Source organism: Labrus mixtus, chromosome 11 (assembly GCF_963584025.1).
Source record: "Labrus mixtus chromosome 11, fLabMix1.1, whole genome shotgun sequence".
Classification (NCBI taxonomy): domain Eukaryota; kingdom Metazoa; phylum Chordata; class Actinopteri; order Labriformes; family Labridae; genus Labrus; species Labrus mixtus.
The window spans coordinates 11,984,861-12,012,723 of NC_083622.1; the positions used below are offsets into that span (position 1 = coordinate 11,984,861).

Genomic DNA, 27,863 nt, shown 5'->3' on the forward strand with positions numbered 1-27,863 from the left:
CTTATATAGTAGATTATCCTGAAAGAATCAAATAGCTGGATTTCATTCAGTTTCACCTGGAAAAAAATTAGTTGGCTGACTTTGAGTGAGAATGAAAGTACTTTTTGTCATCACTGATAATTGTGTTGTGATTAAAAAAGTAATTTATAGAGTAGCCTGCTTATTTCATTGGTTCATGATTAGGCAGAAACTTTGACAACAATGTTTTTTATAAGTTGTCACCTCCTGTATGTGGATCTCAAAAAGTAACATTCTAGTCAAACTGATGGGTTGTAAATATTAAAACACATCAAGGTGTTATTGCATAAAAATTAATTATAAACATTATTTTGACAGTACAGGCTTTTCATTGGTTTTTGCATTTTAATCAAATGCTGACATCCCCATGATGACAATGTTTTAATTAAGGTCTAAAGATAGAAATAATTTGCACACAGAGATGTTTGTTATCAATAGTAAATAGGATGTGACACTGTATGAAAACTATTTACATAAAAAGAACTGAACATCCAATGTGAACATGCATTTGTTTGACTTCCTCATTTACAAGTCAAATTTTGAATGCTGTTTATGAAGGTGGCCAAATGATGAGGAACTTCACTTCTCTAAACATCCTTCACCTCACTGCTCAAAAAGACCTGACAAAAAAGTAAGTTTATATAACGTTTAAATGACTTTATACTTTTTCAGGAGATATAACAAATCAACATGTTTAATATCATAAAGTCTACTTTTTAAGAAGTGCATTTTTTTTCTGAAGTTGATCAAAGAAACTTTGTTACAGGGGAAAGAAAAAAAACATTCACTCTGATCAAGTTTTGAAAATTTTAAAGCTCTCGTGCAGTTTTTCTTCTGGGTGTTATTACTGATCAAATATTTTCTTTAAAGAGGTTGTAAACAAAATGAACTCAGACAAAATATATTTATATATATTTTTCTCTTTTGTTTCTTTTCCTTGAGGCAGGCAGTCAAACTTCCTGTTTTTTATTTTATTATCATTTCATCTTCTACGTTTTAATAATGAGCATCTTTACATGAATTGAATGAAATGCAGAAAGATTTCAATTTAAACCTTAAAATGAGAAGCTGCACACCTTGAAGTCTTTTAGTTTTGTTGGGGTCAATTTAGTTAACTAAACTCTGGATCCAACCTTTTCCACATTGATGAAGATTTAAACATTTCAAGATATTTCTCCATCTGCAACTTCTACAAAGATCACATTCAACAACAGCCTCAAAATGAAATCTAAGTTTACTTCGAGCGAAGTACACTAAACTGTAAATCTACATGTATTCTCTCCAGACTTTCTGCCTCTTCTGAAACACAAAGATGGCTGCAGCTCTGACTCTCCTCCTCATTGGCTGTCTGCTGCAAGGTGAGATGCTCACTTATATTTGTCAAAGAAATTAGCTACTAATGTGTTCTGCTTTCTTGATATCATAATGTAGAGATTTGGTGTTAAATTTACAACTTTAATGTAAAAAATAACTGTGTGAAAATGATGAATCCTCTGAGTTTTACATGAAGAAAATGTATCATGACTTTATTTATTTATTTATTTGTTTGTTTATTTAACAGAGACACGTGCAATGAACATTGCTTCATATCAATACAAAGTAGATAACATGCAGTCAGGTTTCTAGCTGTGACTCATTTGAAACCTCTATCCCTGTCAATGATTTTAGTAATATAGACATTATAAACTCAATATGAATAAGGATTGTATTGTAAATGTATAATTGTAATAAGGATTTGTTTCTTGTGTTTCAGGTGCCCTGTGTGGAGAGTTTGAGATCATTATACCAAAGACTATAGAGGTTCTGAAGAGATCCTGTGTGACAATCCCCTGCTCCTTTGACGTAGAGGATCAACATAATGTCAACTTAGATAACACATGTAAAGCATTATGGAGAAAAGGAAATAGGGACACTGGCCCTTTTGTGTTTGATAGCAGTAATCCACAACAGAAAGGACAATTGATTGGTAACCTAACAAAAAAAGACTGCACCACAACCCTGAATGACATGCAAAACACCAAACTGTATTTTTTTAGATTGGACTGTTTCGATGTGAAATACAATTTTGATGGCGTGAAAATTTCAGTCACAGGTAGGTTTCAAATTAAATGTATTAACAGTTCAGTCATGTAGTAGTTCTCTGACCTTATCATTGATTACTTTAAAATAAAGATAAATCAAACCTTTGATAGTAGAGAGAAATAACTGCTTATACATGTTTATGTATCTTCTGAACAGAACAACCGACTCTGACTCCGCCCACACTGAAGGTGAAGGAGGGAACCTCAGTGAGTTTGAATTGCTTTGCTCCAGCTCCCTGTCTGTCTCTTCCTCCAAATCTGACATGGAGCCCCGGCCTGGGTGAAGGTCAGGAGACCCTGCAGGAGAATCAGGACAAAACTAAAGTCAAGATCTCTGTGCTGAACTTCAAAGCATCACACCTCCATCACGGACAGGAAATCTCCTGTACTGCTGTCTACAGAAAACAAGATGGCAGCACTGAGTCATCTGTGAACACCAGTTTAACAGCTAACATTACATGTGAGTATGTGTGTCTTGTGATTAAATTGATTACATAAAATTCTTTGTTTGTTGTTTTGTAATCATTTAGCAAATAGTTACCAGCATGGCCGTCACTTCTGCCATGTGTGATTACCTTCTTTTCTCTCCACTCAGATGTTTGATTGTAGATGTATTCATTGTATGAACAGGGTTTGTTGTTTAGCCTCGACATAAATGATCTAATAAATGAATGCTATTAGGACAGACATCCTAATGTACGCTGATGATACTATCATTTTTGAACATGCAACAACAAACCAACAAGCTGCACGTAAGCTAACAGCAGTGATGACTAATGTCACACAGTGGTTTAATAACTCCTGTCAATACTTAAACATAAAGAAAACAATCTGCATGTTTTTCACAAAGACGTCAACAGATCATTTCACACTCAGTGTTTTCATCACAGGGTTAAAGGTCACAGTTGTATCTGATTATAAATGAATGTAACACTGGACTTTAATGTGTCTATTTAAAAAACTAATTAAGATGGTGACAAACATAGTAAAGTTCATATTTACATATTTCCACCAACTGTTTATCCGCTGAGGAAGCAACACTGTACTGTAGACGTAATAGGTCTACATTGTTATTAGAGGTGGGAATCACCAGAGGCCCTTCGATACGATATTATAACGATGCTTGAGTCACGATACGATATTATTGCGATTTTAAACATTTTGCGACAGGCTGAGAATTGTGATATACTATATTGAATTTCATTTTTTTAACTGCATATTATGTACACAAAATTAAACTAAATCAAGAACTGTTTTGTCAAATAAGGAAAAATTCTCAGTCTTTTCGTCTCACTTCTGTCTGTTCATTTCTACACAATGGGAGTCGAGCCCACAGACTGACCAACACTGTGATAAAAGAAAAAGGCTGCATGCACCTCACAATCTGAACTGATGGTGTTTCAGTCTGATTAAACTTTACTGAAAACAAACATGTACGGATGACTGAACAACTGCAGTCATTTTTAACAATGCAACTTGCTCAAAATGATTTGTGCAACCCCTTCAGCAATTAAAAAAAAACAAAAAAACATATTTGCTATTAATAAAAAGAAAATATTGATACTTGGCAGCTATAAATTGATATAATATTGCTCGCAGAATATTGTGATTCTATGCTGTATCTATTTTCCCCCACCTCTAATTGGTATGCTGTCTCATGTAGGCCTACGTCTCCTGCTTTGATGTCCTGCTTTTAGGTATCTTATTTGTTTTACCAGGAGAACAGTATTACTGTCCTGTTTTAATGCACATCTCTCTTTTAAGTGTTTCATATGTGCTTCTAGATTTACAATTTTGTTGTCCCACTTTAGTCTGTTTTACATATTGCTGCTGTCTATGGTGGCTAAACTTGTGCATTACAGAAATGTTATGAATGTGCATTGTCTTTATAACTTTACATTTTATTAATAAAAATGAATGCACTGAACGGTGAAGACCAAACCATGACGGCTCTGCACGAGTACACATACCGTTATAGTCCTACTCAGTGTTGGGCTCGTTATTGAAAAAAAGGAATATATTACTCATAACTCTTTAAGTAATTTAATTACTTTACTTATTACTCCCTGCCATCAGTAATATGTTACACTACTTGTTATATTACTTTTCGTAATAAGCCACAACTTTCATTAGTTCTTTTTCGCTTTTAGCTGTCCTCGATTAAAATCCAGTATTGTTTGATTTGTAGACATTGTAGGGCTACAGCTATCCTCCGCAGCTCATTGGTGGGGTTTATTTACGCAAGCTTCATGTTGTTGTGTTGTCGTCAGATGTTGTAAGTGCTTAAGGAGTTTTGAAGTCCTGTTTTTTGCAGTATAAAGAGTCCTGGTACTGGGACACAATTTACATCTGACAATGATGTTCTTGTCATCTTTCCTGTCGACAAAATTTAAGTAATGGGAATATTTCCAGCCGCTGAATACATGTATGCTTCCATCTTTCAAGCTAGCCAGGGTTGCCAGGTATGTGTGACAACAAATGACAAAACAAGCCCAATGGCCAAAAAGAACAACCCTCGGCGGCAACTAAAAAAAAGCCCAAATCCGCATATCTGGCAACCATGAAGCTCGCTACCTTCCTACTTGTCTGAGGTGCACAACAAAATTAATCTGGGGTTTGTTGCATAAATCTGAAGTGGGGTAATAACAACAACAGTAATGTAGTAACAAGTTATTTTTTGTGTGGGTAACTGTAATATTATTACTGGAATTTCATTAGTAATTCGTTACACTTCTCATTACTTGTAAAAGCAATGTTATTACTGTAACGCGTTACTAGTGATACGTTACAGACCAACACTGGTCCTACTAGCTGTTTCTATTGATGTATAACAGGGCTTGTTCAGGATAAAGGCATAACTCTTCTCTATCCCTCATCACAAATAAACTACATATTCAAAAAATACAACTTTATTTTTTCAGATTCACCCAAAGGGACCACAGTGTCAGTCAGTCCCTCTGGTCCAGTGCAAGAACACAAAAATGTGACACTGACTTGCAGTGCTAATGCCAACCCAGCTGTAAAGAACTACACCTGGTACAGAGCTGATGGAGGCCAGGAGACTTTCATGGAGACTGGAAGTGTTTTAAACATCAAAACTTCTAGGGAGAGAGGACCTTTTTTCTGCCGTGCAGCAAATGAAGAGGGAAGTGGAAGATCGAACAACACACAGATGGATGTTCAGTGTAGGTATCGTTTGAAACATTTGGATAAATGCAGGTAGGTCAGGCTTTTTTTGTGCAGCGTTTTACAAATGAGGAATGTAAATAATCTTTGTTAATAATGAACATCTTTAGTTTGTACAGATGTTTAAAGCAACTACACAGAGGATTTGAAGCTTTTCAACATTGAGTTGCACAACAATGCACTGCTGGAGCAAATATGGTCAAGGCTACCCTAAGTCAACACAAAAATTACCTCAAAAAATCTAATCCATCAGGTACCCCCAAAATATTCTAGATTCATACTGAATCTTTAAATAAGCTGTTTTGTCAGATGCACTGCAAACAAACAATGGCAATCTTATAAGCATGGGACTAAAGATGATATCACGCCGCAACCTCTGGTTTTCAAAAAATGGAACTGATGCAGAAGAAAAAAGAACCAGAAGTCCCATACACACCCCGTAATATAATGTTCATTGTGACAGCAGAAATGGTACAGAGCTGATGGAGGCCAGGAGACTTTCATGGGGACTGGAAGTGTTTTAAACATCAAAGCTTCTAGAAAGAGAGCCCCAATTTTCTGCAAGGCTGAAAATGAACTGGGAAGTTTTCAATCAAACACAAGACAAATAGATGTACATTGTAGGTGTCATTCATCAGTTACATTTTTCAAAATGTATGAAAATCTCTTTGTTTATCTTTAATTTCCTTTGATTGGAAACTTCATATCCATAAAAACGTTTGTAGAGGATTACCTTTGTTGTAAATAAAGGGAGATTTATAGATAATGGATGGATGGATAATTTACATAGATAAAGTATTTAGTGCCTTTCTTTTAGGGTGGTGGGAGATCACTTTGGGTAATCCACCCTGAACGACCTGAATGGTAGGGGAAACACTGTGTTATATATGAGGTTCTATAATTAAATTAGAGACGAGCAAATGTTAACTTTACCCCCAAAAAGGTCTGCTTAGTAAGAATGTGCATATCAAGTAAAATTACAATCATTCAAATAAAATTGCTTGCGCGAGTAATATTGTATCCTGCGAGGACAAAACCATGCTTTGAGTGCGAAAAGAAAAATCCCCTCGGCAGCTCGTGCTCAAAGCATGGTTTTCTCCTTGCAGGTTACAATATTGCTCGCGCAAGCAGATAAATTCTGCGCGCGAATGCTGTGCATTGTGCTCACAAAAATAATATGCGTGCGTGGCTGTTTGAGTTGCACACACAGCTCCTTTAAATTCGCGCATGGATCTCACGTGCGGGCGCAATTTTATTGGCTGGGATAAAACGCCATAGGTCGGTGATGGAGATGTGACATAGAAGAGCGTAGTGCTGTCCCATAAGTGGAATTGTTTTCAACTGAGAGCTGAGTGAATGTAGACTCAAGAAAGGTATGACACTGAGTGCTGAAAACACTGAACTACATTGGTTTTGTATTGAAAATAGGCGCTCCCAGTGTTAAAAGCGCCCTCTGTGGACACAGGCCCAGAATGAAAACCGATTGACATGGAGGAACTAGAATTTTCTTTGCCTCATTCACTTGGACACTCACAGCTGGTCAACTTTTTTTTAGAGGCATAAGCCTTATCTTTTACTTTTGCAAATTTGATACAGTATGGCTTTACTTGACTCTCTACTTGTCTCTCTTCCCTACATCCATTACAGATGCTCCACAGATCATGTCCTCATCTGATTGCACCAAAACTGCTAACCAGGTCAACTGTTCCTGTGAGTCTACGGGAAATCCTCCTCCCACTTTACAATGGAGTTTGGATGGGTTAGCTGTCAATCACTCAGAAGAGTTTGCAGTCAGTTATGGTACAGGTGTGAGCCTCATCACCATGAGTCAAGCCCAATGGAAGGATCACTTCACTGTGCTTTGTCGCAGCTCAAACTCTCTGGGATCTGCTTCTCAGCGATTTATTTTCTACAGCCTTCCACCATCTGCAGAAAGTCAAGGTTTGTCTCTGAACTGAGTATAACTTTTATTGGTAAGTGGCACATTTCACAATTTGTTCTCATAATTACTAAGTATTGCCAAGAAAGCTTTATGAATGGGTAAGTAGTGAAGGTGAATTCCTCTTGAAAGCTTTAATATGTCCTGATTTAACAACTTACAAAAATGAATAATTAATACGTTATGTCCGAATTTATTAAAATAATAATCTCGTCTGAATAAGAGCTTGAACCATAATCCCGTATTGTCCTTTGTATGTTTCAGTGATTTTGCCTATCTTCATCGCCACCATTGTCGTCTTCCTAGTGCTAGTATGTGCTCTACTCTTTGTTATCAGGTAGGGTAACAGCAAATCAAACCAAACCGTACAGAATACCACTATGCAAAATGTTTAAAAACCTCCAACTTGGAATTTTATATTCTTTATTTGAGTGAAGATACAGATTCTATATGGTGTTCCTCTGGTCTTCAATTTAAAATCTTTGAAATGTTTAATATTTTTTGGTATTATGAGCAGACCAAGTCTTATCCAGGTAATTAATATTTTTCAATTGAGGCCCACAATTTCAGTCAAATGTTGTGGATCGAAAATGTTGCCAATATATTTGTGTTATTTATAGTGTCCTCTGCTGTGCGTCTGTTTGTGAGACATAAGCATGACTATGCAGCTTTATGAGACACTTAAAGGACTGGAGAAACATCAGTATTTGCTGACATGTGAATTTCAGATGTACTGCTGATCTCTTACTCTCTTTTTTGCTCAAAGCAACTTTGGGATTAAATATGACTGAAGATATGTAGTTATTTAAAGCTTTGTGTACTTTTGAGTACTATCAATCATTAGAATAAAGGAGATTTGGAAGAGTATTGTTTTAAAACAGGTCGAAAGTATCAAATTATGAAAAAAAATGTTGATAACCTTACTCTGAAGAGAGGATGCCCACAGGTGGTTCATTATGTGGTGTTTTACTGTTCTTTACTGATTGGTGTGCTGTGATACAGTTTGCAGCTTCTCAATAAGCCCTTTGTTTGCAGGCAGGTGTAGCGAAGTCCGAGTGGAAAACCTACGAGTTTTGCTCTAGTATGTTGCAACAAAAAAGTTATGGCATGAAGTAATCATGAATATTTCCTCTACTTGACAGAGTATGTCCTGTACTGTGACCTTTGCACATGCACACATAAGAATGTTGATGCTGAAATGCTGCCCGCCACCAGCCAAAGCTATAGGCGGGCACTAATGCTCCACTACCTAGATGTAAACCAGCATAGTAGACAAGTGGCATGTCATAGCGCAAAGAGGTTTGACTGTATTTTGATCTAGAAAATGGAGTAAAAGTTGTATGTAGGCTGTCTCGTGTTAAAGTGGCGTATCTTGACCAGAGCAAAGCGTAAAAAGCACAGGCATGTGGAAGTAAACCTGCAAGGAGGACCAAAGGCTGGCAGTGCTAGTACTGCTAATACTCGCCACACTCAGCACAACATTTAGACAACTTTTTTCCAGCAGACGATGTGATCCTGTGTTTTCGAGAGCTGTGAGCCATGTTAAAACAACTCAATTTGGTTTTCTGAGTTTTTTCTCAACTTTAAACTAGCAGGGGGAAAAACAAGGATATTTTCAGTATATTCTTGTAAGTTTAAAACTATACTGTTTTTTTCAGGGCTCAGAGGACTCAACACAACCTGCTTAAGAGTCAGGGGTCAGGTAACGCCAGCACAGTTGCTATGAGCCAACATCTACCAAGTGGAGAAGAGGTACTTTGTCTTGGAATCCAGCAGTTTTCTACTTAGTGTCACTTAAATAAGCAGAATAACCTTACAACCGACATTTCCTTTTGATTGTAGGAACCCAACAAAACAAATGAGGTCATTTATGCTAACACCACTCAGCTGAAGAAACCAGGTGTTACCCAACCTGCAACTATCTCTGAGCCAATCAGCACCAATTTACCAAGCTCAAGCCGAAACAACACAGAAGATGCCAGTACAAGTTCAGAGAAGAAAAACGAGGAAAGCAAAGATGTGATTTACACTAGTGTGACTTGGAGGAGCAAAGGGGAGAAGGTGGGAGGAAGCTCTGGGGACACAAATCAGTCAGGTCGCTCCTATCTGGAGGAGAAGCGCTTAGATGGAGAATTGGGCAGAAATGTTGCGAGCAATGCAGTAGAGAGTGTAAATCTATACAATGAAGTGAAGCCTAGAAATGTGAAGAAGGACTCCGAATGTGAATATGCCCAGGTTAAATTTAGAGACTAGAGTGTGATGCATAATTAGATTACAGTTCTATTGCTGGTTTTTAGAACTTTTAAGAATGCTGTGGTCTCTTGAATGTATATTTTCTTTCAAAATAAATGTTGAAACTAGGGCTGGGTGATATGGCCTAAAAATAAAATCTTTGATTTCTTACCACACCAAACTTGATTGATGATTTTAAATTGATGTTTTTTAAGCTGGAGCGTTAGATAACAAGTGTCTGCAGGCATTAGTGAAGCATGGTGGAGGTTCCTTTCAAGTTTGGGCATCTCTGCAAATGGAGTTGGGGATTTGGTCAGAATTAATGGTGTCCTCAATGCTGAGAAATACAAGCAGATACTTATCTATCATGTAATACCATCAGTGTAATACCATCAGGGAAGCGTCTGATTGGTGCCAAATCTATTCTGTAGCAGGACAATGACCCAAAACATACAGCCAATGTCATTAAGGGCGATCTTCAGCGTAAAGAAGAACAAGGAGTCCTGGGAGTGATGGTATGGCCTGCACAGAGTCCTGATCTCAACATTATCGAGTGTGTCTGAGATTGCATGAACAACCCACCTGCCGAGATATTCCAAAAACTGTGTGCAAGTGTACCTACAAGCATTGATGCTGTTTGGAAGGCAAAGGGTGGTCACGCCAAATATTGATTTGATTTAGATGTTTCTTCTGTTCATTCACAAAATGCTTTTTGTTAATTGATCAAAAATAATTACTTCTATTTGTGAAAGCATTCTTATTTTACAGCATTTTTTCACACCTGCCTAAAACTTTTGCACAGTACTGTATATAAATCAGACAGCCAAAAGGCAAAGAAACTCAACTTAACATCAGAAGAACCGATAATAACAAAGACAAAAAGTTCAAATGGGAAGATAATTTATAATTTAAAAAAGGGGCTGATTAGGAGAGGCTGTAGGTTTGGAAGTTGCCTATTTACTACAGATATTGAGACTTCATATCATTGTACAGCCTAACAAGTTTCTCTTCACGTTTAGGGGGATTTTGCTGTTTCTATGTCTCTGTCACCTGGCTGTTGAAGTTCATCATGTTATTCTCCTGATTTCCTGCCTTTGCTTTGTCATTCAAAGCACTTTGTAAACATCTATTTTTAAAGGTGCTATAACAATAATGTTTGTAATGTATTATTATTATTACATAAAAACCAAGAAAGAAGGACTTCTCTTAAATCAAGTTAAAAAAAGCAATTCCTGGTAGTCCTGCTAGTTTAGCTAAATGTCATTCATAACCGTAATGAATAGCTTTTACTACCATGTAATGTAGAGGCGTATTGTGGTAATAAACTTTATTGATATACTATTTTTTTTTAATTTAATGCCATATTGGCATGATCACTCCCACATTCATTCAGACACACACTTACACTGGCAATCTGGACCATGCCTAAATACGCAGGAACATAACGCTGACAGGCTTTTTTTATGGAGAAATCTGGAGTGTTCTGGCTGTATCTGATTCAAATGACTCAAAATAAGCCTCAAAGTAGCGGTCAAGTTCTCCGTGTTCTCCGATGTGCAGGCACGGACTCAACTTCGCGTCCCTTTTTAAAAAATGTTCTAGAGTTTGTCTATTTGTAAACTGAGCACGCTTCATAATAACATAAAACCATGCATGTGCTGTATTACGACGTCATGTACAAGAGGTAACCGTGCCCAGACCCGGTTTGTCCTGGAGCAGTGTGAGTGCAGGCCGTGCCGGCCAGCGAGGGATTGGGGAAGGTGGGGCAATCTTAAGAACAGTATGCGCCCCTTACTCGCTTGTTCACTTACTCACTCACAAAATCACACTCATTCCCTCACTGATTCACTCAGACTCACACTCATTCCCTCACTGATTCACTCAGACTCACACTCATTCACTCACTGATTCACTCAGACTCACACTCATTCACTCACTGATTCACTCAGACTCACACTCACTGATTCACTCAGACTCACACTCATTCACTCACTGATTCACTCAGACTCACACTCATTCACTCACTGATTCACTCAGACTCACACTCATTCACTTACTGATTCACTCAGACTCACACTCATTCTCTCACTGATTCACTCAGACTCACACTCATTCACTCACTGATTCACTCAGACTCACACTCATTCACTCACTGATTCACTCAGACTCACACTCACTGATTCACTCAGACTCACACTCATTCACTCACTGATTCACTCAGACTCACACTCATTCACTTACTGATTCACTCAGACTCACACTCATTCTCTCACTGATTCACTCAGACTCACACTCATTCATTCACTGATTCACTCAGACTCTCACACTCATTCAATCGTGTTCATTGGCTCACACACTTATTCAATCACTGATTCACTCAGACTCACACTCATTCACTCACTGATTCACTCAGACTCACACTCATTCTCTCACTGATTCACTCAGACTCACACTCATTCATTCACTGATTCACTCAGACTCTCACACTCATTCACTCACTGATTCACTCAGACTCACACTCATTCACTCACTGATTCACTCAGACTCACAATCATTCACTCACTGATTCACTCAGACTCACACTCATTCACTCACTGATTCACTCAGACTCACACTTATTCACTCACTGATTCACTCAGACTCACACTCATTCACTCACTGATTCACTCAGACTCACACTCATTCTCTCACTGCTTCACTCAGACTCACACTCATTCAATCATGTTCATTGGCTCACACACTTATTCACTCACTGATTCACTCAGACTCACACTCATTCACTCACTGATTTACTCAGACTCACACTCATTCACTCACTGATTCACTCAGACTCTCACACTCATTCAATCGTATTCATTGGCACACACACTTATTCACATACTTGTTCACACACTCACACTCACATTTATGTATTTACTCACCACTTTACTCAATACATTAATGAACGGTGAGGAATGATGTGGCACTCTATGAAAACTATATGTAAAAAGTGCTGAACATTCAATGTGAACATGAAAGTTCCTTCTTTTTTTTGACTTCCTAAATTCAAGTCAAATTTTCAATGCTGTTTATGAAGGTGGCCAAATGATGAGGAACTTCACTTCTCTAAACATCCTTCACCTCTCTGCTTAAAACTACCTGACAAAAACGTGAGTTTATAAAACTTTTATATAACTTTTAAATACCTTTTTCAGGAGATATAACAAATCAACATGTTTATTATCATAAAGGCTACTTTTTAATAAGTTATTTTTTTCTGAAGTTGATCAAACAAACTTTGTTACAGGGGAAAGAAAAAAACTTTCACTTTGATCAAGTTTTGAACATTTTAAAGCTCTCATGCAGTTTTTCTTCTGGGCATTATTACTGATCAAATAAATTCCTTAGAGGTTGTAAACAAAATGAACTCAAGAAAAAAAAAGTTTTTCTCTTTTGTCTCTTTTCCTTGAGGCAGGCAGTCAAACTTCTTGTTTTTTTATTTTATAATAATTTCAGAAATGCAGAAAGATTTCAATTTAAACCTTAAACTGAGAAGCTGCACACCTTGAAGTCTTTTATTTTTGTTGGGATCAATTTAGTTAACTAAACTCTGGATCCAACCTTTTCCACATTGATGAAGATTTAAACATTTCAAGATATTTCTCCATCTGCAACTTCTGCAAAGATCACATTCAACAACAGCCTCAAAATGAAATCTAAGTTTATTTGGAGCGAAATAAACTAAACTGTAAATCTACATGTATTCTCTCCAGACTTTCTGCCTCTTCTGAAACACAAAGATGGCTGCAGCTCTGACTCTCCTCCTCACTGGCTGTCTGCTGCAAGGTGAGATGCTCACTTATATTTATCAAAGAAATTAGCTACTAATGTGTTCTGCTTTCTTGATATCATAATGTAGAGATTTGGTGTTAAATTCACAACTTTAATGTAAAAAAGCTGTGTGAAAATGATGAATCCTCTGAGTTTTATGTGAAGACTATTTTATCATTGAAAGCATACTGATAAGATTTTTAGAAATAGAGCCATCAATAAAATATATCATGACTTTATCTTTTGTTTGTTTATTTAACAGAGACACGTGTAATGAACATTGCTGATTTTAGTAATATAGACATTATGAACTCAATATGAATAAGGATTCTATTGTAAATGTATAATTGTAATAAGGATTTGTTTCTTGTGTTTCAGGTGCCCTGTGTGGACAGTTTGAGATCATTATACCAAATACTATAGAGGTTCTGAAGGGATCCTGTGTGACAATCCCCTGCTCCTTTGACGTAGACGATCAACATAATGTCAACTTAGATAACACATGTAAAGCATTATGGAAAGAATCTGATAGCAGACTTGTTGTGTTTGATAGCAGTAATCCACAACAGAGTACAATCAAAGGACAATTGATCGGTGACCTAACAAAAAAAGACTGCACCACAACCCTGGATGACATGCAACCTCAAAACACCAAACTGTATTATTTTAGATTGGAATGTGACATTCTGAAATACTATTTTCATGACATGAAAATTTCAGTCGAAGGTAGGTTTTAAATTAAAGTAATTAACAGTTCAGTCATGTAGTAGTTCTTTGACCTTATCATTCATTACTTTAAAATAAAGATAAATCAAACCTTTGATAGTAGAGAGAAATAACTGTTTATACATGTTTATGAACCTTCTGAACAGATGATCCACCCAGACCGACTCTGACTCCGCCCACACTGAAGGTGAAAGAGGGAACCTCAGTGAGTTTGAACTGCTCTGCTCCAGCTCCCTGTCTGTCTCTTCCTCCAAATCTGACATGGAGCCCCGGCCTGGGTGAAGATCAGGAGACCCTGCAGGAGAATCAGGACAAAACTAAAGTCAAGATCTCTGTGCTGAACTTCAACGCATCACACCTCCATCACGGACAGGAAATCTCCTGTACTGCTGTCTACAGAAAACAAGATGGCAGCACTGAGTCATCTGTGAAAACAAGTTTAACAGCTGACATTACATGTGAGTATGTGTGTCTTGTGATTAAATTGATTACATAAAATACATGCTTCTTCTTCTTTGTTTGTTGTTTTGTAATCATTTAGCAAACAGTTACGAGCATGGCCGTCACCTGCGGTGTGCATACTGCCATGTGTGATTACCTTCTTTTCTCTCCACTCAGATGTTTGATTGTAGATGTATTCATTGTATGAACAGGGTTTGTTGCTTAGCCTCTACATAAATGATCAAATAAATGTATGCTATTAGGACAGACATCCTAATGTACGCTGATGATACTATCATTTTTGAACATGCAACAACAAACCAGCAAGCTGCACGTAAGCTAACAGCAGTGATGACTAATGTCACACAGTGGTTTAATAACTCCTGTCAATACTTAAACATAAAGAAAACAATCTGCATGTTTTTCACAAAGACGTCAACAGATCATTTCACACTCAGTGTTTTCATCACAGGGTTAAAGGTCACAGTTGTATCTGATTATAAATGAATGTAACACTGGACTTTAATATCCAATTTAAAAAACAAATTAAGAATGCAGTGAGGTTCACAAACAGTTTGTAAATTCAGACTGAACAGTTTATATATTTGTTTCTATTAGTCTATGTATACAAAACTATAAATATTTGTGTGTGAATCAGAAATACATTTGTGAATGTTATTTTTTTATTTGTGGATTTGTTTTACATTCATATAGAATGAAATATATTTGTGTGTGCATTGAAATACATTTATGAATCCTTCTGTGTGCATTTGTGAATATTGAGACTGATCTAACTCCATAACAGCTATCCTCTGCAGCTCATTGGTGGAGTTTATTTACGCAAGCTTCACGTTGTTGTGTTGTCGTCGTCAGATATTGTAAGTGCTTAAGGAGTTTTGAAGTACTGTTTTTTGCAGTATAAAGAGTCCTGGTACTGGGACACAATTTACATCTGACAATGATGTTCTTGTCATCTTTCCTGTCGACAAAACTTAAGTAATGGGAATATTTCCAGCCGCTGAATGTAAAAATGTATACTTCCATCTTTCAAGCTAGCCAGGGTTGCCAGGTATGTGTGACAACAAATGACAAAACAAGCCCAATGGCCAAAAAAAAACTACCCTCGGCGGCATCTAAAAAGCAGCCCAAATCCGCATATCTGGCAACCATGAAGCTCGCTACCTTCCGGCTTGTCTGAGGTGCGCAATGAAATTAATCTGGGGTTTGTTGCATAAATCTGAAGTGGGGTAATAACAACAACAGTAATGTATTAACAAGTTATTTTTTGTGTGGGTAACTGTAATATTATTACTGGAATTTCATTAGTAATTTGTTACACTTCTCATTACTTGTAAAAGTAATATTATTACTGTAACGCGTTACTAGTGATACGTTACAGACCAACACTGGTCCTACTAGCTGTTTCTATTGATGTTTAGCAGGGCTTGTTCAGGATAAAGGCTTAACATTCTCTATCCCTCATCACAAATAAACTACATATTCAAAAAATATAACTATATAATAATTTATTTTTTCTCTTTCTCTTTCTCTCTTTTCAGATTCACCCAAAAGGACCACAGTGTCAGTCAGTCCCTCTGGTCCAGTGCAAGAAGACAAAAATGTGACACTGACTTGCAGTGCTAATGCCAACCCAGCTGTAAAGAACTACACCTGGTACAGAGCTGATGGAGGCCAGGAGACTTTCATGGAGACTGGAAGTGTTTTAAACATCAAAGCTTCTAGGGAGAGAGGAACTTTTTTCTGCCGTGCAGCAAATGAAGAGGGAAGTGGAAGATCGAACAACACACAGATGGATGTTCAGTGTAGGTATCGTTTGAAACATTTGCATAAATGCAGGTAGGTCAGGCTTTTTTTGTGTAGCGTTTTACAAATGAGGAATGTAAATAATCTTTGTTAATAATGAACATCTTTAGTTTGTACAGATGTTTAAAGCAACTACACAGAGGATTTGAAGCTTTTCAACATTGAGTTGCACAACAATGCACTGCTGGAGCAAATATGGTCAAGGCTACCCTAAGTCAACACAAAAATTACCTCAAAAAATCTAATCCATCAGGTACCCCCAAAATATTCTAGATTCATACTGAATCTTTAAATAAGCTGTTTTGTCAGATGCACTGCAAACAAACAATGGCAATCTTATAAGCATGGGACTCAAGATGATATCACGCCGCAACCTCTGGTTTTCAAAAAATGGAACTGATGCAGAAGAAAAAAGAACCAGAAGTCCCATACACACCCCATATTATAATGTTCATTGTGACAGCAGAAATGGACATGTTAGACTTAGACTTTCTTTATTGTCATTCAAACTTGTACTTTCAGTGCAGATAAGAACAAAATTTTGTTGCATTTGACTCGTTAGTGCAGGATAAAAACAGCAGCAAGTATTCACATAGAAAAACAAGGTGCAGATATAAATAGATATAAAAAGAAAAGCTATGTATAACATTTCTATACAGATAAATATATTGCACGTTTGTGATGTATGTTATATTGTATTTTACAGTCCAGTGAGGTAGTCCTGTGTGGGGGTTTGAGGGGGAATGGAGGGATTTTTGTCTTATGATATGTGGGAAGAAGCTGTTACAGAACCTGGAAGTTCTGCTTCGAAGGCTGCGGAACCTCTTTCCAGAGTCCAGCAGCGAAAACAGTCCTTGGTGGGGGTGGGAGGTGTCTCTGCTGATTTTCTGAGCCCTGGTCAGGCAGCGGATTTTTGCAATCTCCTGGATGGGAGGAAGTGGAGTCTTAATGATCTTTTCCGCCGTCCTCACCACTCTCTAAAAAAATATATTGTGTTCTGATTAGTTATTGTCTTTATCGACTCACACTGTAAGCGGATTGAATTTTCTCATTACTCACCAGTTTGGATTTTATGATGGTTATAAGGCCTGAAATGGTATTTGTACCACCGTCATGGTTCAGTACATGCAGTGATACGACAAAGACGACTGAGTGGAGAAAAAAGGCTCATGGCAGTATTCACACCCTAATCCACTTTCCAGTAATGCTCCAGACTATAAGCTTTTTTTTTTTCCTTAACAAACAAAAGGAAGTAGCAGACACAAGAAAACACAAGAAAAAAGAAAGAGTAATATGGTACACAGCAAAGCTAGAAGACCCACCTCGTTTTTTAAATCAGTTGTGGGGGGAACTTTGGGTTTGCAGTGCATTTGAACATATTGAACATTTTAATGAAGACGCCATTTCCCAGAGGTGCCCATTACCAGAGCAAATAATAGACTGAGAATTGACCCTTGGGGAACACAAAATGTGAGGTGGAAAGGGGATGAGGAAAATTGTATCACAGAAACAGAATGATCTGCCAGATGAATAAGATTGAAACCAATACAGAGCAGTGTTTTTAATGCCATTGTACTCTTTCAGGAAATTCAGGAGGATATCATAGTCTTTCGTATTAAAAGCAGAGCTCAAGTCCAGGAGGATTAAAATTGAACAAGAACTCAACTGGAGATGTTCTGGGTTAAGGTGCAAATCATCTACGAGCGGTAAACCCCAGCTGATGACCCTGCAGCTAACAAGTGGGCATTGGTGGAGATTTGGAAGGCCCAGAGCCTAGCAAGAAAACATACACATTTAGTTGAATGTCTTGTATAGTTATTAAGCAAGGGAAGAGCGTTTTGTTTGGCTTGATTTATTCTGAAAGGGGCAATGTCATCAAGGATTGCCTGACATGTTTTAGAATCACATGAAAAAAATCAGCAACCAAATGAAGGATAGTATGAAACCAGGAGATAAGCACATCGTCTGGGACAGCCTAATATTCATGTTGTGTTAATAACACGGATTAAAGTAAAAAAAAAATTCTCAACGTATAAAACAACGAATAACCAATTTCAATTGGTGTTTTCGATCTAGGTATAAAAAGCTCAAAATCTAGACTGACAGATATGGCCTTGCTTCTTTTTGACAAACGTGACCAATGTCAAATTCATTGTATGCCTATATAAATAAAGTTAAGTTACTAAGTTAAGTTAAAGTAAAGAGTAATAAAAAATATATAGGCATATTTATTTATTTACATATATAGCCAGCAGGGCACATAAAGATATTTTGACATTCGTGTATTCATCCTATTTTGCATCATAAATCTGAATCTGAGAAGCAACTAGCAAACAAACTAAACATTTTCTATAAATTCAGTGGAGTAAGAAGGTTTTTTCTTTGAGGACAAGAAGGCTTTTTAAAATTTGTGCAGCACTAATGTAGTACTGTACTTCATAACTTTCACCCACTCAGTCGTTAAATGTATCAGAGAAAACTAGTGATAGCTTGTTAAGCTAATAAGAATTGTGTTGTCAAATGGTCCAGTTTAACGGTGACTGATTTTGCTCGACTTTTATTTGTCCGATTGACACCAACTAAAATTATTACAATAGTGAAATTGACGGAAATCCTTCGTAGCGACGTAGAACTTTAATGTTGTAATAATATTTCAGATTCACCCAAAAGGACCACAGTGTCAGTCGGTCCCTCTGGTCCAGTGCAAGAAGACACAAATGTTGGGGTTGTATCAAGTCAACTTTGGTTATATTCTTTAATAATTATTTTGAATTATTAATAATATAAATAAAATATCATTAAACTATGTTTAATCTCGTTTTGGGGCACCACCCTGTACTCAGGTAAATATAACCAAAATATCACTCAAATCATTTAATCATTAACCAACAACATACAACACAACTAAGCCACAGTTTGATGTCTGCTTTGCTTAAACAACCAAACATTTAAAGAAAATATAATTTTCTTCAGAAGGATCCCTTTTAGGATTTAAGTTTGGATTACTGTGCATTTACAAGGCAACAAAGCTGGTTTATTGAAGGCCTCACACGGGGCACCATTTGTTGGGGTTGTATCAAGTCAACTTTGGTTATATTCTTTAATAATTATATTGAATTATTCATAATATAAATAAAATGTCATTGAGCTATGTTTTATCTCGTTTTGGGGCACCAACCTGTACTCAGGTAAATATAACCAAAATATCACTCAAATCAGTCTCAAATTAGTTATTCAATTACTAATAATATTAATAATTAATAACTATATTTAATAAATTGAAGGCGTGAAATCCGTACACAAAGCCTTCGCACCCAGCTTATATCACAATGCAAATACACCAGTAATCACAAACAACTGCTCTCTTAAATTATAACAGAATTTATTTAAACAAAGCAACATCAATCCAAAATCAATGAACTTAATCAAACAAATAACTATTATAAACTAATCTAAGCAAGTCGAGTGGAAAGATGTCCGTTGATGTCCTTTTGTTATAGGACAGAATAAGACCGTTAACTTTCTGATAATCTGTGATAGTCTGACGCTCTCCGAGAAACTGAGATGCGTTCTATGGACAAGCCGAGCTCGGGATTTGGAACACTGCCGGCCACGGATTACCTGCGCGCCAAAACTTAAAACAAAGGAAGATTGTTGCAGGAAACAGGAGGTGAGCTTGGGTCTCCGAACACTTGAAGTCAGCGCGTGGAAAGAGAGAGAACAATGGAAGTCTTGGAGCTTTGTAGCCTGGCCTGCTCCATGGGGGGTCTACCTCAGGTCCCCTCCAATGAGGAGAGAGAGGTTCCGTTCCCCCCTTATTTCACGCATAGGTGTGAAGTACCGCAGGGGATTCTGGGATTAAGAGTCCTTTTAGGCCTCTTTGTGATCTCAGTGAATAACTCAAATGAAGTGCAGGCCCAAGTCCATTGTTTGACTGTCCTAAGCCTGCGTGGCCCAACACAAATGTGACAATGACTTGCAGTGCTAATGCCAACCCAGCTGTAAAGAACTACACCTGGTACAGAGCTGATGGAGTCGAGGAGACTTTCATGGGGACTGGACGTGTTTTAAACATCAAAGCTTCTCGAAAAAGAGGCCCGTTTTTCTGCAAGGCTGAAAATGAACTGGGAAGTTTTCAATCAACCACAAGACAAATAGATGTACATTGTAGATGTCATTCATCAGTTACATTTTTCAAAATGTATGAAAATTTCTTTGTTTATCTTTAATTTCCTTTGATTGGAAACTTCAAATCCATAAAAACTTTATTTTGTAGAGGATTACCTTTGTTGTAAATAAAGGGAGAAAAGCGTTATAGATAATGGATGGATGGATAATATACATAGATAAAGTATTTATGGTTGCATGGTTTTCTCCTTGCAGGATAAAATATTGCTCGCGTGAGCACATAAATTCTGCGCGAGAATGCTGTGCAAGCGCTTGCAAAAATAATATGCGTGTGGCTGTTTGAGTTGCACGGATCTCATGTGCGGGTGCAATTCTATTGGCTGGGATAAAACGCCATAGGTCGGTGATGGAGATGTGACATAGAAGAGCGTAGTGCTGTTCCACAAGTGGAATTGTTTTCAGCTGAGAGCTGAGTGAATGCAGGCTCAAGAAACGTATGACGCTGAGTGCTGAAAACACTGAACTACATTGGTTTTGTATTGAAAATAGGCGCTGCCAGTGTTAAAAGCGCCCTCTGTGGACACAGGCCCAGAATGAAAACCGATTGACATGGAGGAACTAGAATTTTTCTTTGCCTCATTCACTTGGACACTCACAGCTGGTCAACTTTTTTTTTCTTTTTTTTTTTACAGCCATAAGCCTTATCTTTTACTTTTGCAAATTTGATACAGCATGGCTTTACTTGACTCTCTACTTGTCTATCTTCCCTACATCCATTACAGATGCTCCACAGATCATGTCCTCATCTGATTGCACCAAAACTGCTAACCAGGTCAACTGTTCCTGTGAGTCTACAGGAAACCCTCCTCCCACTTTACAATGGAGTTTGGATGGGTTAGCTGTCAATCACTCAGAAGAGTTTGCAGTCAGTTATGGCACAGGCGGGAGCTTCATCACCATGAGTCAAGCCCAATGGAAGGATCACTTCACTGTACTTTGTCGCAGTTCAAACTCTCTGGGATCTGTTGCTCAGCGATTTCTTTTCTACAGCCTTCCAACATCTGCAGAAAGTCAAGGTTTGTCTCTGAACTGAGTATAACTTTTATTGGTAAGCGGCACATTTCACAATTTGTTCTCATAATTACGAAGTATTGCCAATAAAGCTTTATGAATGGGTAAGTGATGAAGAAAACGTCCTCTGGAAAGCTTTAAGATGTGAAAAATGAATTATTATTACATTATGTCCGAATTTATTAAAATAATAATTTCGTCTGAAGCGGAGCTTGAACCATAATCCCATATTGTCCTTCGTATGTTTCAGATAGTGTGATTTCGCCAGTCTTCATCGCCACCATTGTCGTCTTCCTAGTGGTAATATGTGCACTACTAGTGCTAGTATGTGCTCTACTCTTTGTTATCAGGTAGGGTAACAGCAAATCAAACCAAACCGTACAGAGTACCACTATGCAAAATGTTTAAAAACCTCCTACTGGGATTATTATATTCTTTATTTGAGTGAAGATACAGATTCTATATGGTGTTCCTCTGGTCTTCAATTTAAAATCTTTGACATTTTAAGTATTTTTTTGTATTATGAGCAGACCAAGTCTTATCCAGGATATTTTTATTTTTCAATTGAGGCCCACAATTTCAGTCAAATGTTGTGGATCGAAAATGTTGCCAATGTGTTTGTGTTATTTATAGTGTCCTCTGCTCTGCGTCTGTTTGTGAGACATAAACATGACTCTATGCAGCTTTATGAGATGCCAAAAGGACTGGAGAAATGGCCGACCTGTGATTTTACGATGTACCACTGATCTCCTTTTCTATTTTGCTCATGGCAACTTTGGGATTAAATATGACTGAAGGTCTGTAGGTATTTAAAGCTTTTGGTACTTTTAGGTACTATCTAGGGATTGGGCCCGACTGACATGGGATTTTTGGATCCAATACCGATATAAGGGAGAAAAGAATTCTGATACCGATATATATTGGCCAATCTATCTTTGATCTTTAAAGATACATAGATGTACACACATATTTTGCATGGATCCTTCAAACACAGCTTTCAAACACTTTTGGAAAAGATATATAATGAAGACAATCATTTTTTTATGTTGAACAAAAGCCTTTATTGGCCAGAATAACAACAGTGCACTGAAACACTACACTTTACTTGGAAGTTAAAAAATATAAGAAACTATATAAAACTAAATATCAAACTTAAGTTGAAAGTATCAAATACAACATGCTCATTTCCTTTGTGAAGTAGTCCTGCACCTTACTTCTTCCACCCTCAGCAATCTGAAAAATAAAAACATAAAAAACGATAAAATTACGTATTTCTCTGGCTTTGATAACTGTTGGAAATATAAGACATAATGCAATTACTCAACAATAAAATATATAAAACATGGGTTTAGTCAATATTTAATTTATCTACATATTTTAATGTAAACATTAGCAACCACATTCTACATTATATCTTTAAACAAAAACGTGTGAGAATTACAACAAAATGTTGTGATTCTATGCCATTAATTATTGCAATTTTCTTTACTTATTCAAGCTCAACTTAAGTGGAATCATACAATAGAAAAAAAGATAAGAATATCATGAGTAATAGTTAAGAAAAATAATATACATCAAGTCGGTCAGTCTTTGATTTGAATGCAATTAATCTTTTTCCACTATCAAACACTCAGCTGCAACATCCAGGCCATTTGTGTCTACAAATTCCCTTTCTCTATAATCATCAGCTGACAAGCCTCATTCCTTTGTTACCTGGGAAAATCCTGAAAAATCTAGTGTATGATTGACTGCTCATATCAACATCTTGCTGAACTGCACAGGCTGCTGCTGAGCTGGTCTGTGTTAGAACCCAGAGCTGCTGAATAAACACTAAACGCTCTGAAAAAGACGCTGGGTTCAGTCAAGTACCCACAAGTTACTGATTTTTCTCTCCCTTTATTGGGAGTAGCCTTGCATTAAGATAAACGGACTAACGTAGCATGCGAGATAATTCAACACACTTTAGTGTCAAACCACCACAACTCTGCTTTCTCCTGAGCTGCAGCTGTTATATAGCAGTGATTCCCCTAAACTTCCCATTCGTTCAGCTGCAGCAGGGGGACAGTACACAGCCAATAGCTGGCTAATTATTAGCTCCTCAATGTATTTACAAACGTCTGTTATATAAGCATGAGCAACACATGGGTACAGTTATATAAGAATTATGTTGAACAAGGGAATGACATAGTAAGTGTGTATTAACTCCATTAACCAGTTAATAATAACAACAATAAAATGAATTGTTATTGGTAATATTCATGTTTTGTGCTTATCTAAAGGCAACCGTCAGTCAAAGGTATGTTCAATTCATTGAGGACAGCGGTGGTCTAACAATCTAAGTCAAAATGCGTATGTGTCACAGATTAGGCGATCAATATTTGTACGGTAAGTTTTGCTCTAGTATGTTGCAGCAAAAAAGTTGTTTTACAGAGTATGTCCTGTACTGTGACCGTTGTACATGCACACATAAGAATATTGTTTCTGAAATGCTGCCCAACACCAGCCAAAGTTAGAGCTCCAGTTAAAGACTAATTCTCCACTACCTAGATGTAAACCAGCAGAGTAGACAAACGGCATCTCATAGCGCAGAGAGGATTGACTGTATTTTGAAAATTGAATAAAAGTTATATGTAGGCTGTCTCGTGTTAAAGTGGCGTATCTTGACCAGAGCAAAGTGTAAAAAGCACAGGCATGTGGAAGTTAAAGGGGCTGTATGTAACTTTTTACATGTATAAATCATTTTTTATCGCCCATTAAAAAGCGAACGGTTAACTGATGTGAAAAAGTAGATGTTCACTGTTTATCTGTGTTGCCTGTATAAAGAATTTCCCCGGGTCGTATTTTCCGCGAAAACTCCAGGAAGTGACATTTTATGCACGTTCTCAACGTCCTCCTCATTCCGCTCCGCTTACAGAGATCAACAGTACAAACTCATCACACACTCCCGGTCTTCACCTCCACAGCCAGAGGCCGCCTTCCACACACTTCTATCTAAGAGCTCTCATAGACGGACAAACTCATCACACACACTCCTGCTCTCAGCTAGTGCTGGGCAATATATCGTAAAGCTCGAGTCGATCGATATTTAATTAATGCTTGATACGGAAAAGGGAACATCGATTTTATTTTTTAAACTACTTTGAAGTTTTCTCGCGATATTTCGTTGCTCAGCGACATTTCTGCAGCACCGCTTGTTGCCCCTGAGTAGCCTAGCTCTTGTAAGTGGCCAACACGGAGGAGAAACAGAAAGACGTGAGCGAGGCCAAATTACTTCCAAAAAAAGGGCACATAACGCAGGGCTCGACATTATAACTGGCCCGCTGGCCCGGATGAATGATTGACAGAGTCTGGGCCAGCTGATTGCACGTTCAGCTGGCGGCTTCACTGCTGTCACTTCCGCGAGTGCGCTAGCTACACTCGAATTATACACTCGCACACAGATTTTAACGCAGGTTTTCTCTACTAAAACACACGTTTGGTAAAACGGTTTTAAAATCATCATATCCCGACAAAAGCCGAGCTAAAATCAGCATTCAAAGAAAAAAAATCACCAGAAAAGTTGAGTGACAGCAGGGCATGACAAAAACAGAACGGAGAAAAGTTTCAGCCACAGTGGCAGACAGCTGGAGGAGCTGGAGCACGCTGCAGCTAAATTTCCCCTTAAAGTTAAAGACTAGATCATGGTAAAGATAAAAGTTATTCACAAAGCATCTTAGCCCTTAAGAGAGCTCCAAAAGTAAAGATCTAAGGATGAAGAGTTTCTCACAGAGAAGAAAGAAGGAGAGAAAGGTGATCAGAAGAATTCCAGCTCTATCACAGCCTCATATTAATATCAGATTAAGTAGACTCTTACAGTTACCAGCATGGTGAATAAACATTATTAACAATATAACAATATTTTTATTTTCTATAATTAGAGCTCAATTAATTAAATAAAAGTTGTAATTGACTTTTGCATCACAATGGTTCAAGAGTAAATTGGTGACTGTTATTTTTCGAATCAAAAGTAAAGTTCCTGGGCCAGTGATTACAATGGTCGGGCCAGTGATATTTTTTTTTTATACAGTGGAGATTCAGTTTTATAGGCTACATTTATAAACTTCAAACGGTATTGCTACAAACGCAGTATTTTTGAAAGTTACAAATAGCCCCTTTAACCTGCATGGAGGCTGGCAGTGCTAGCACTGCGAATGCTAGCCACACTTGGCACAACATTATGACAAAATTTTTCCTGCAGACGCTGTGATCCTGTGTTTCGAGAGCTGTGAGACATGTTAAAACAACTCAATTTAGTTTTCTGAATTTTTTCTCAACTTAAACTACCAGTGGGAATAACAAAACTGTTTACAGTATATTCTTGTAGGTTTATACTATGCTGTTTTTTTCAGGGCTCAGAGGACTCAACACAACCTGCTTAAGAGTCAGGGGTCAGGTAACGCCAGCACAGTTGCCATGAGCCAACTTCTACCAAGTGGAGAAGGAAATGAGGTACTTTATCTTGGAATCCAGCAGTTTTCTACTTAATGTGACCTAAATAAGCACAATAAGCAACCAACATTTTATTTTCAATTGTAGGAACCCAACAAAACAGATGAGGACATTTATGTCAACATGTATGAGCTGAAGAAACCAGGTGTCACCCAACCTGCAACTACCTCTGAGCCAATCAGCACCAACTTACAAAGCTCAAGCCGAAACAACACAGAAGATGCCAGTATAAGTTCAGAGAAGAAAAACGAGGAAAGCAAAGATGTGATTTACACTAGTGTGACTTGGAGGAGCAAAGGGAAGAAGGAGGGAGGAAGCTCTGGGGACACAAATCAGTCAGGTCTCTCTTATCTGGAGGAGAAGCGCTTAGAGGGAGCATTGAATTTTGTGAGCAATGCAGTAGAGATGGTAAATCTATACGACGAAGTGAAGCCTAGAAATGTGAAGAAGGACTTCACAAATTAGAGAAAAGAGTGTGATGCAGACATAGCTTACAGTTCAGTCAGGACCACTTTGTCAAGAAAATGTACTTCATTGCAATTATTTATATTCGGCGGTATGGCTTTGTTTTGGGATCTCCCTGACCTTCCACGTTCTTAAGTTGAATGCATACAAGGAAAGCTTTAGGCAGAGATAAGCAGCAAAGCCAAACAGAGCAGGCATCAATGACAAGCATGACATTGATTGATGCAAGTCATTGCAGCATAAAAGGAGGAGCTGGGGTGGAGGAGGGCTGCAAATGTGGCTTGCAGAGGGAGCAGCAAAGAGTAGGCAGGCTAGAGCAGTTTAAATAAGCGGCATAAGAACTTTTGGCTAATAGAATGCTTTGAAGCAAATCAGCTTGAGGCTTGTGTGAGATCAGCTGTTACCGAAACTCTGGCATGATAGTCGAGCGTGACTCCATTCCCTGCCTGAAACTGAAACGAAGAAACATAGTGACTTCAGTTCTCTTATGCTGGCTAGCTGCAGTTATTTTTTTACAAGTTGTGTCAACGCTGAAGGCATTTCATCCTCAATGAATTTACAGCAACTACTGCAGACCCATAACCTGCAGGGTGATGAAGAATGACTAGTTGTCCTTGGTCTCAATGCAAAGAATTAACCAAACTGTGAGCACAAAACAGAGGCACATTTTAAATGAAAATCAAGTTAAAATCGTTATTTGAAGGCCATATATTTTTTTAATGGAAAATAAACAAGAAAAAAGAAAATATACATTCAAGAGAGCAAAACAATATCAAAAGTTCTTAAATCAGCAATAGAAATTCAGCGTTGCGTTAGTTCAGGCAGGGAATCAACACAATGCTCTATATGTCAACCAAATCAAGTGAAGCTTTTGAAAGCCCCTTAGCAACATCTTTCAGCTATCTTCAAATTGTGTGTCTTCATACCATTGCCAAGACTACCACATAGCATATAACACAAGTGTAACAGGAAATAGGAAAGCAAACCAACATTCTGCCAGGTACAAAGCCTTGTTGAAAAAGTTAGAATTTAGAGTGCCTTAATGTTTATGTTCTTTAAGCTAGTGACAGGTTTTGTTTATTAATGAATAAAATTATTCAAATTTCCACTTTTTTTTAACCAATAATAACAAAAAAAAAGTTAATTCGGGGTCTCAGTTGTTAATTTTGTGTGAATTTAGGAAGAATAGATGTTACTAAGGAAATGACTAATGAGGAGCTTGTGTAAATAAATAAATAAATGTCCCAGTAACCAAGGTTTGACTCGAGTCTGATCTGTTTGATGCAAGTCATCGCTTCTTTTTCACTCTAGATTCCTCTTTCTATCTTTGGCTGTTACTTTACAATATACGCATTTACTGCGCAAAAATAAAAAATAAGAGTTTTATGATGCACAAAGACTCACAACACTATGACTCCCAAATATATACTAATTTATTTGTTATAAGTACATGA

At 37.5% G+C, this 27,863-nt stretch overlaps 1 protein-coding gene and 1 long non-coding RNA gene across 2 annotated transcripts; both read left to right on the plus strand.

The window, feature by feature from the left end:
• On the plus strand, positions 1-27,665 carry LOC132983666 (myelin-associated glycoprotein-like). Its single transcript, XM_061050091.1, has 8 exons — positions 1-649; positions 1,304-1,376; positions 1,772-2,110; positions 14,139-14,450; positions 21,168-21,455; positions 21,707-21,806; positions 25,845-25,944; positions 26,032-27,665. The coding sequence occupies exons 2-8, from the start codon at positions 1,331-1,333 to the stop codon at positions 26,407-26,409; spliced, it is 1,563 nt and encodes a 520-aa protein (XP_060906074.1). The 5' UTR covers positions 1-649; positions 1,304-1,330; the 3' UTR covers positions 26,410-27,665.
• On the plus strand, positions 12,548-14,008 carry LOC132983673 (uncharacterized). Its single transcript, XR_009674860.1, has 3 exons — positions 12,548-12,605; positions 13,209-13,281; positions 13,645-14,008. It is a non-coding gene; the product is annotated as an uncharacterized LOC132983673 (long non-coding RNA).
• Positions 27,666-27,863: the final 198 nt, after the last annotated feature.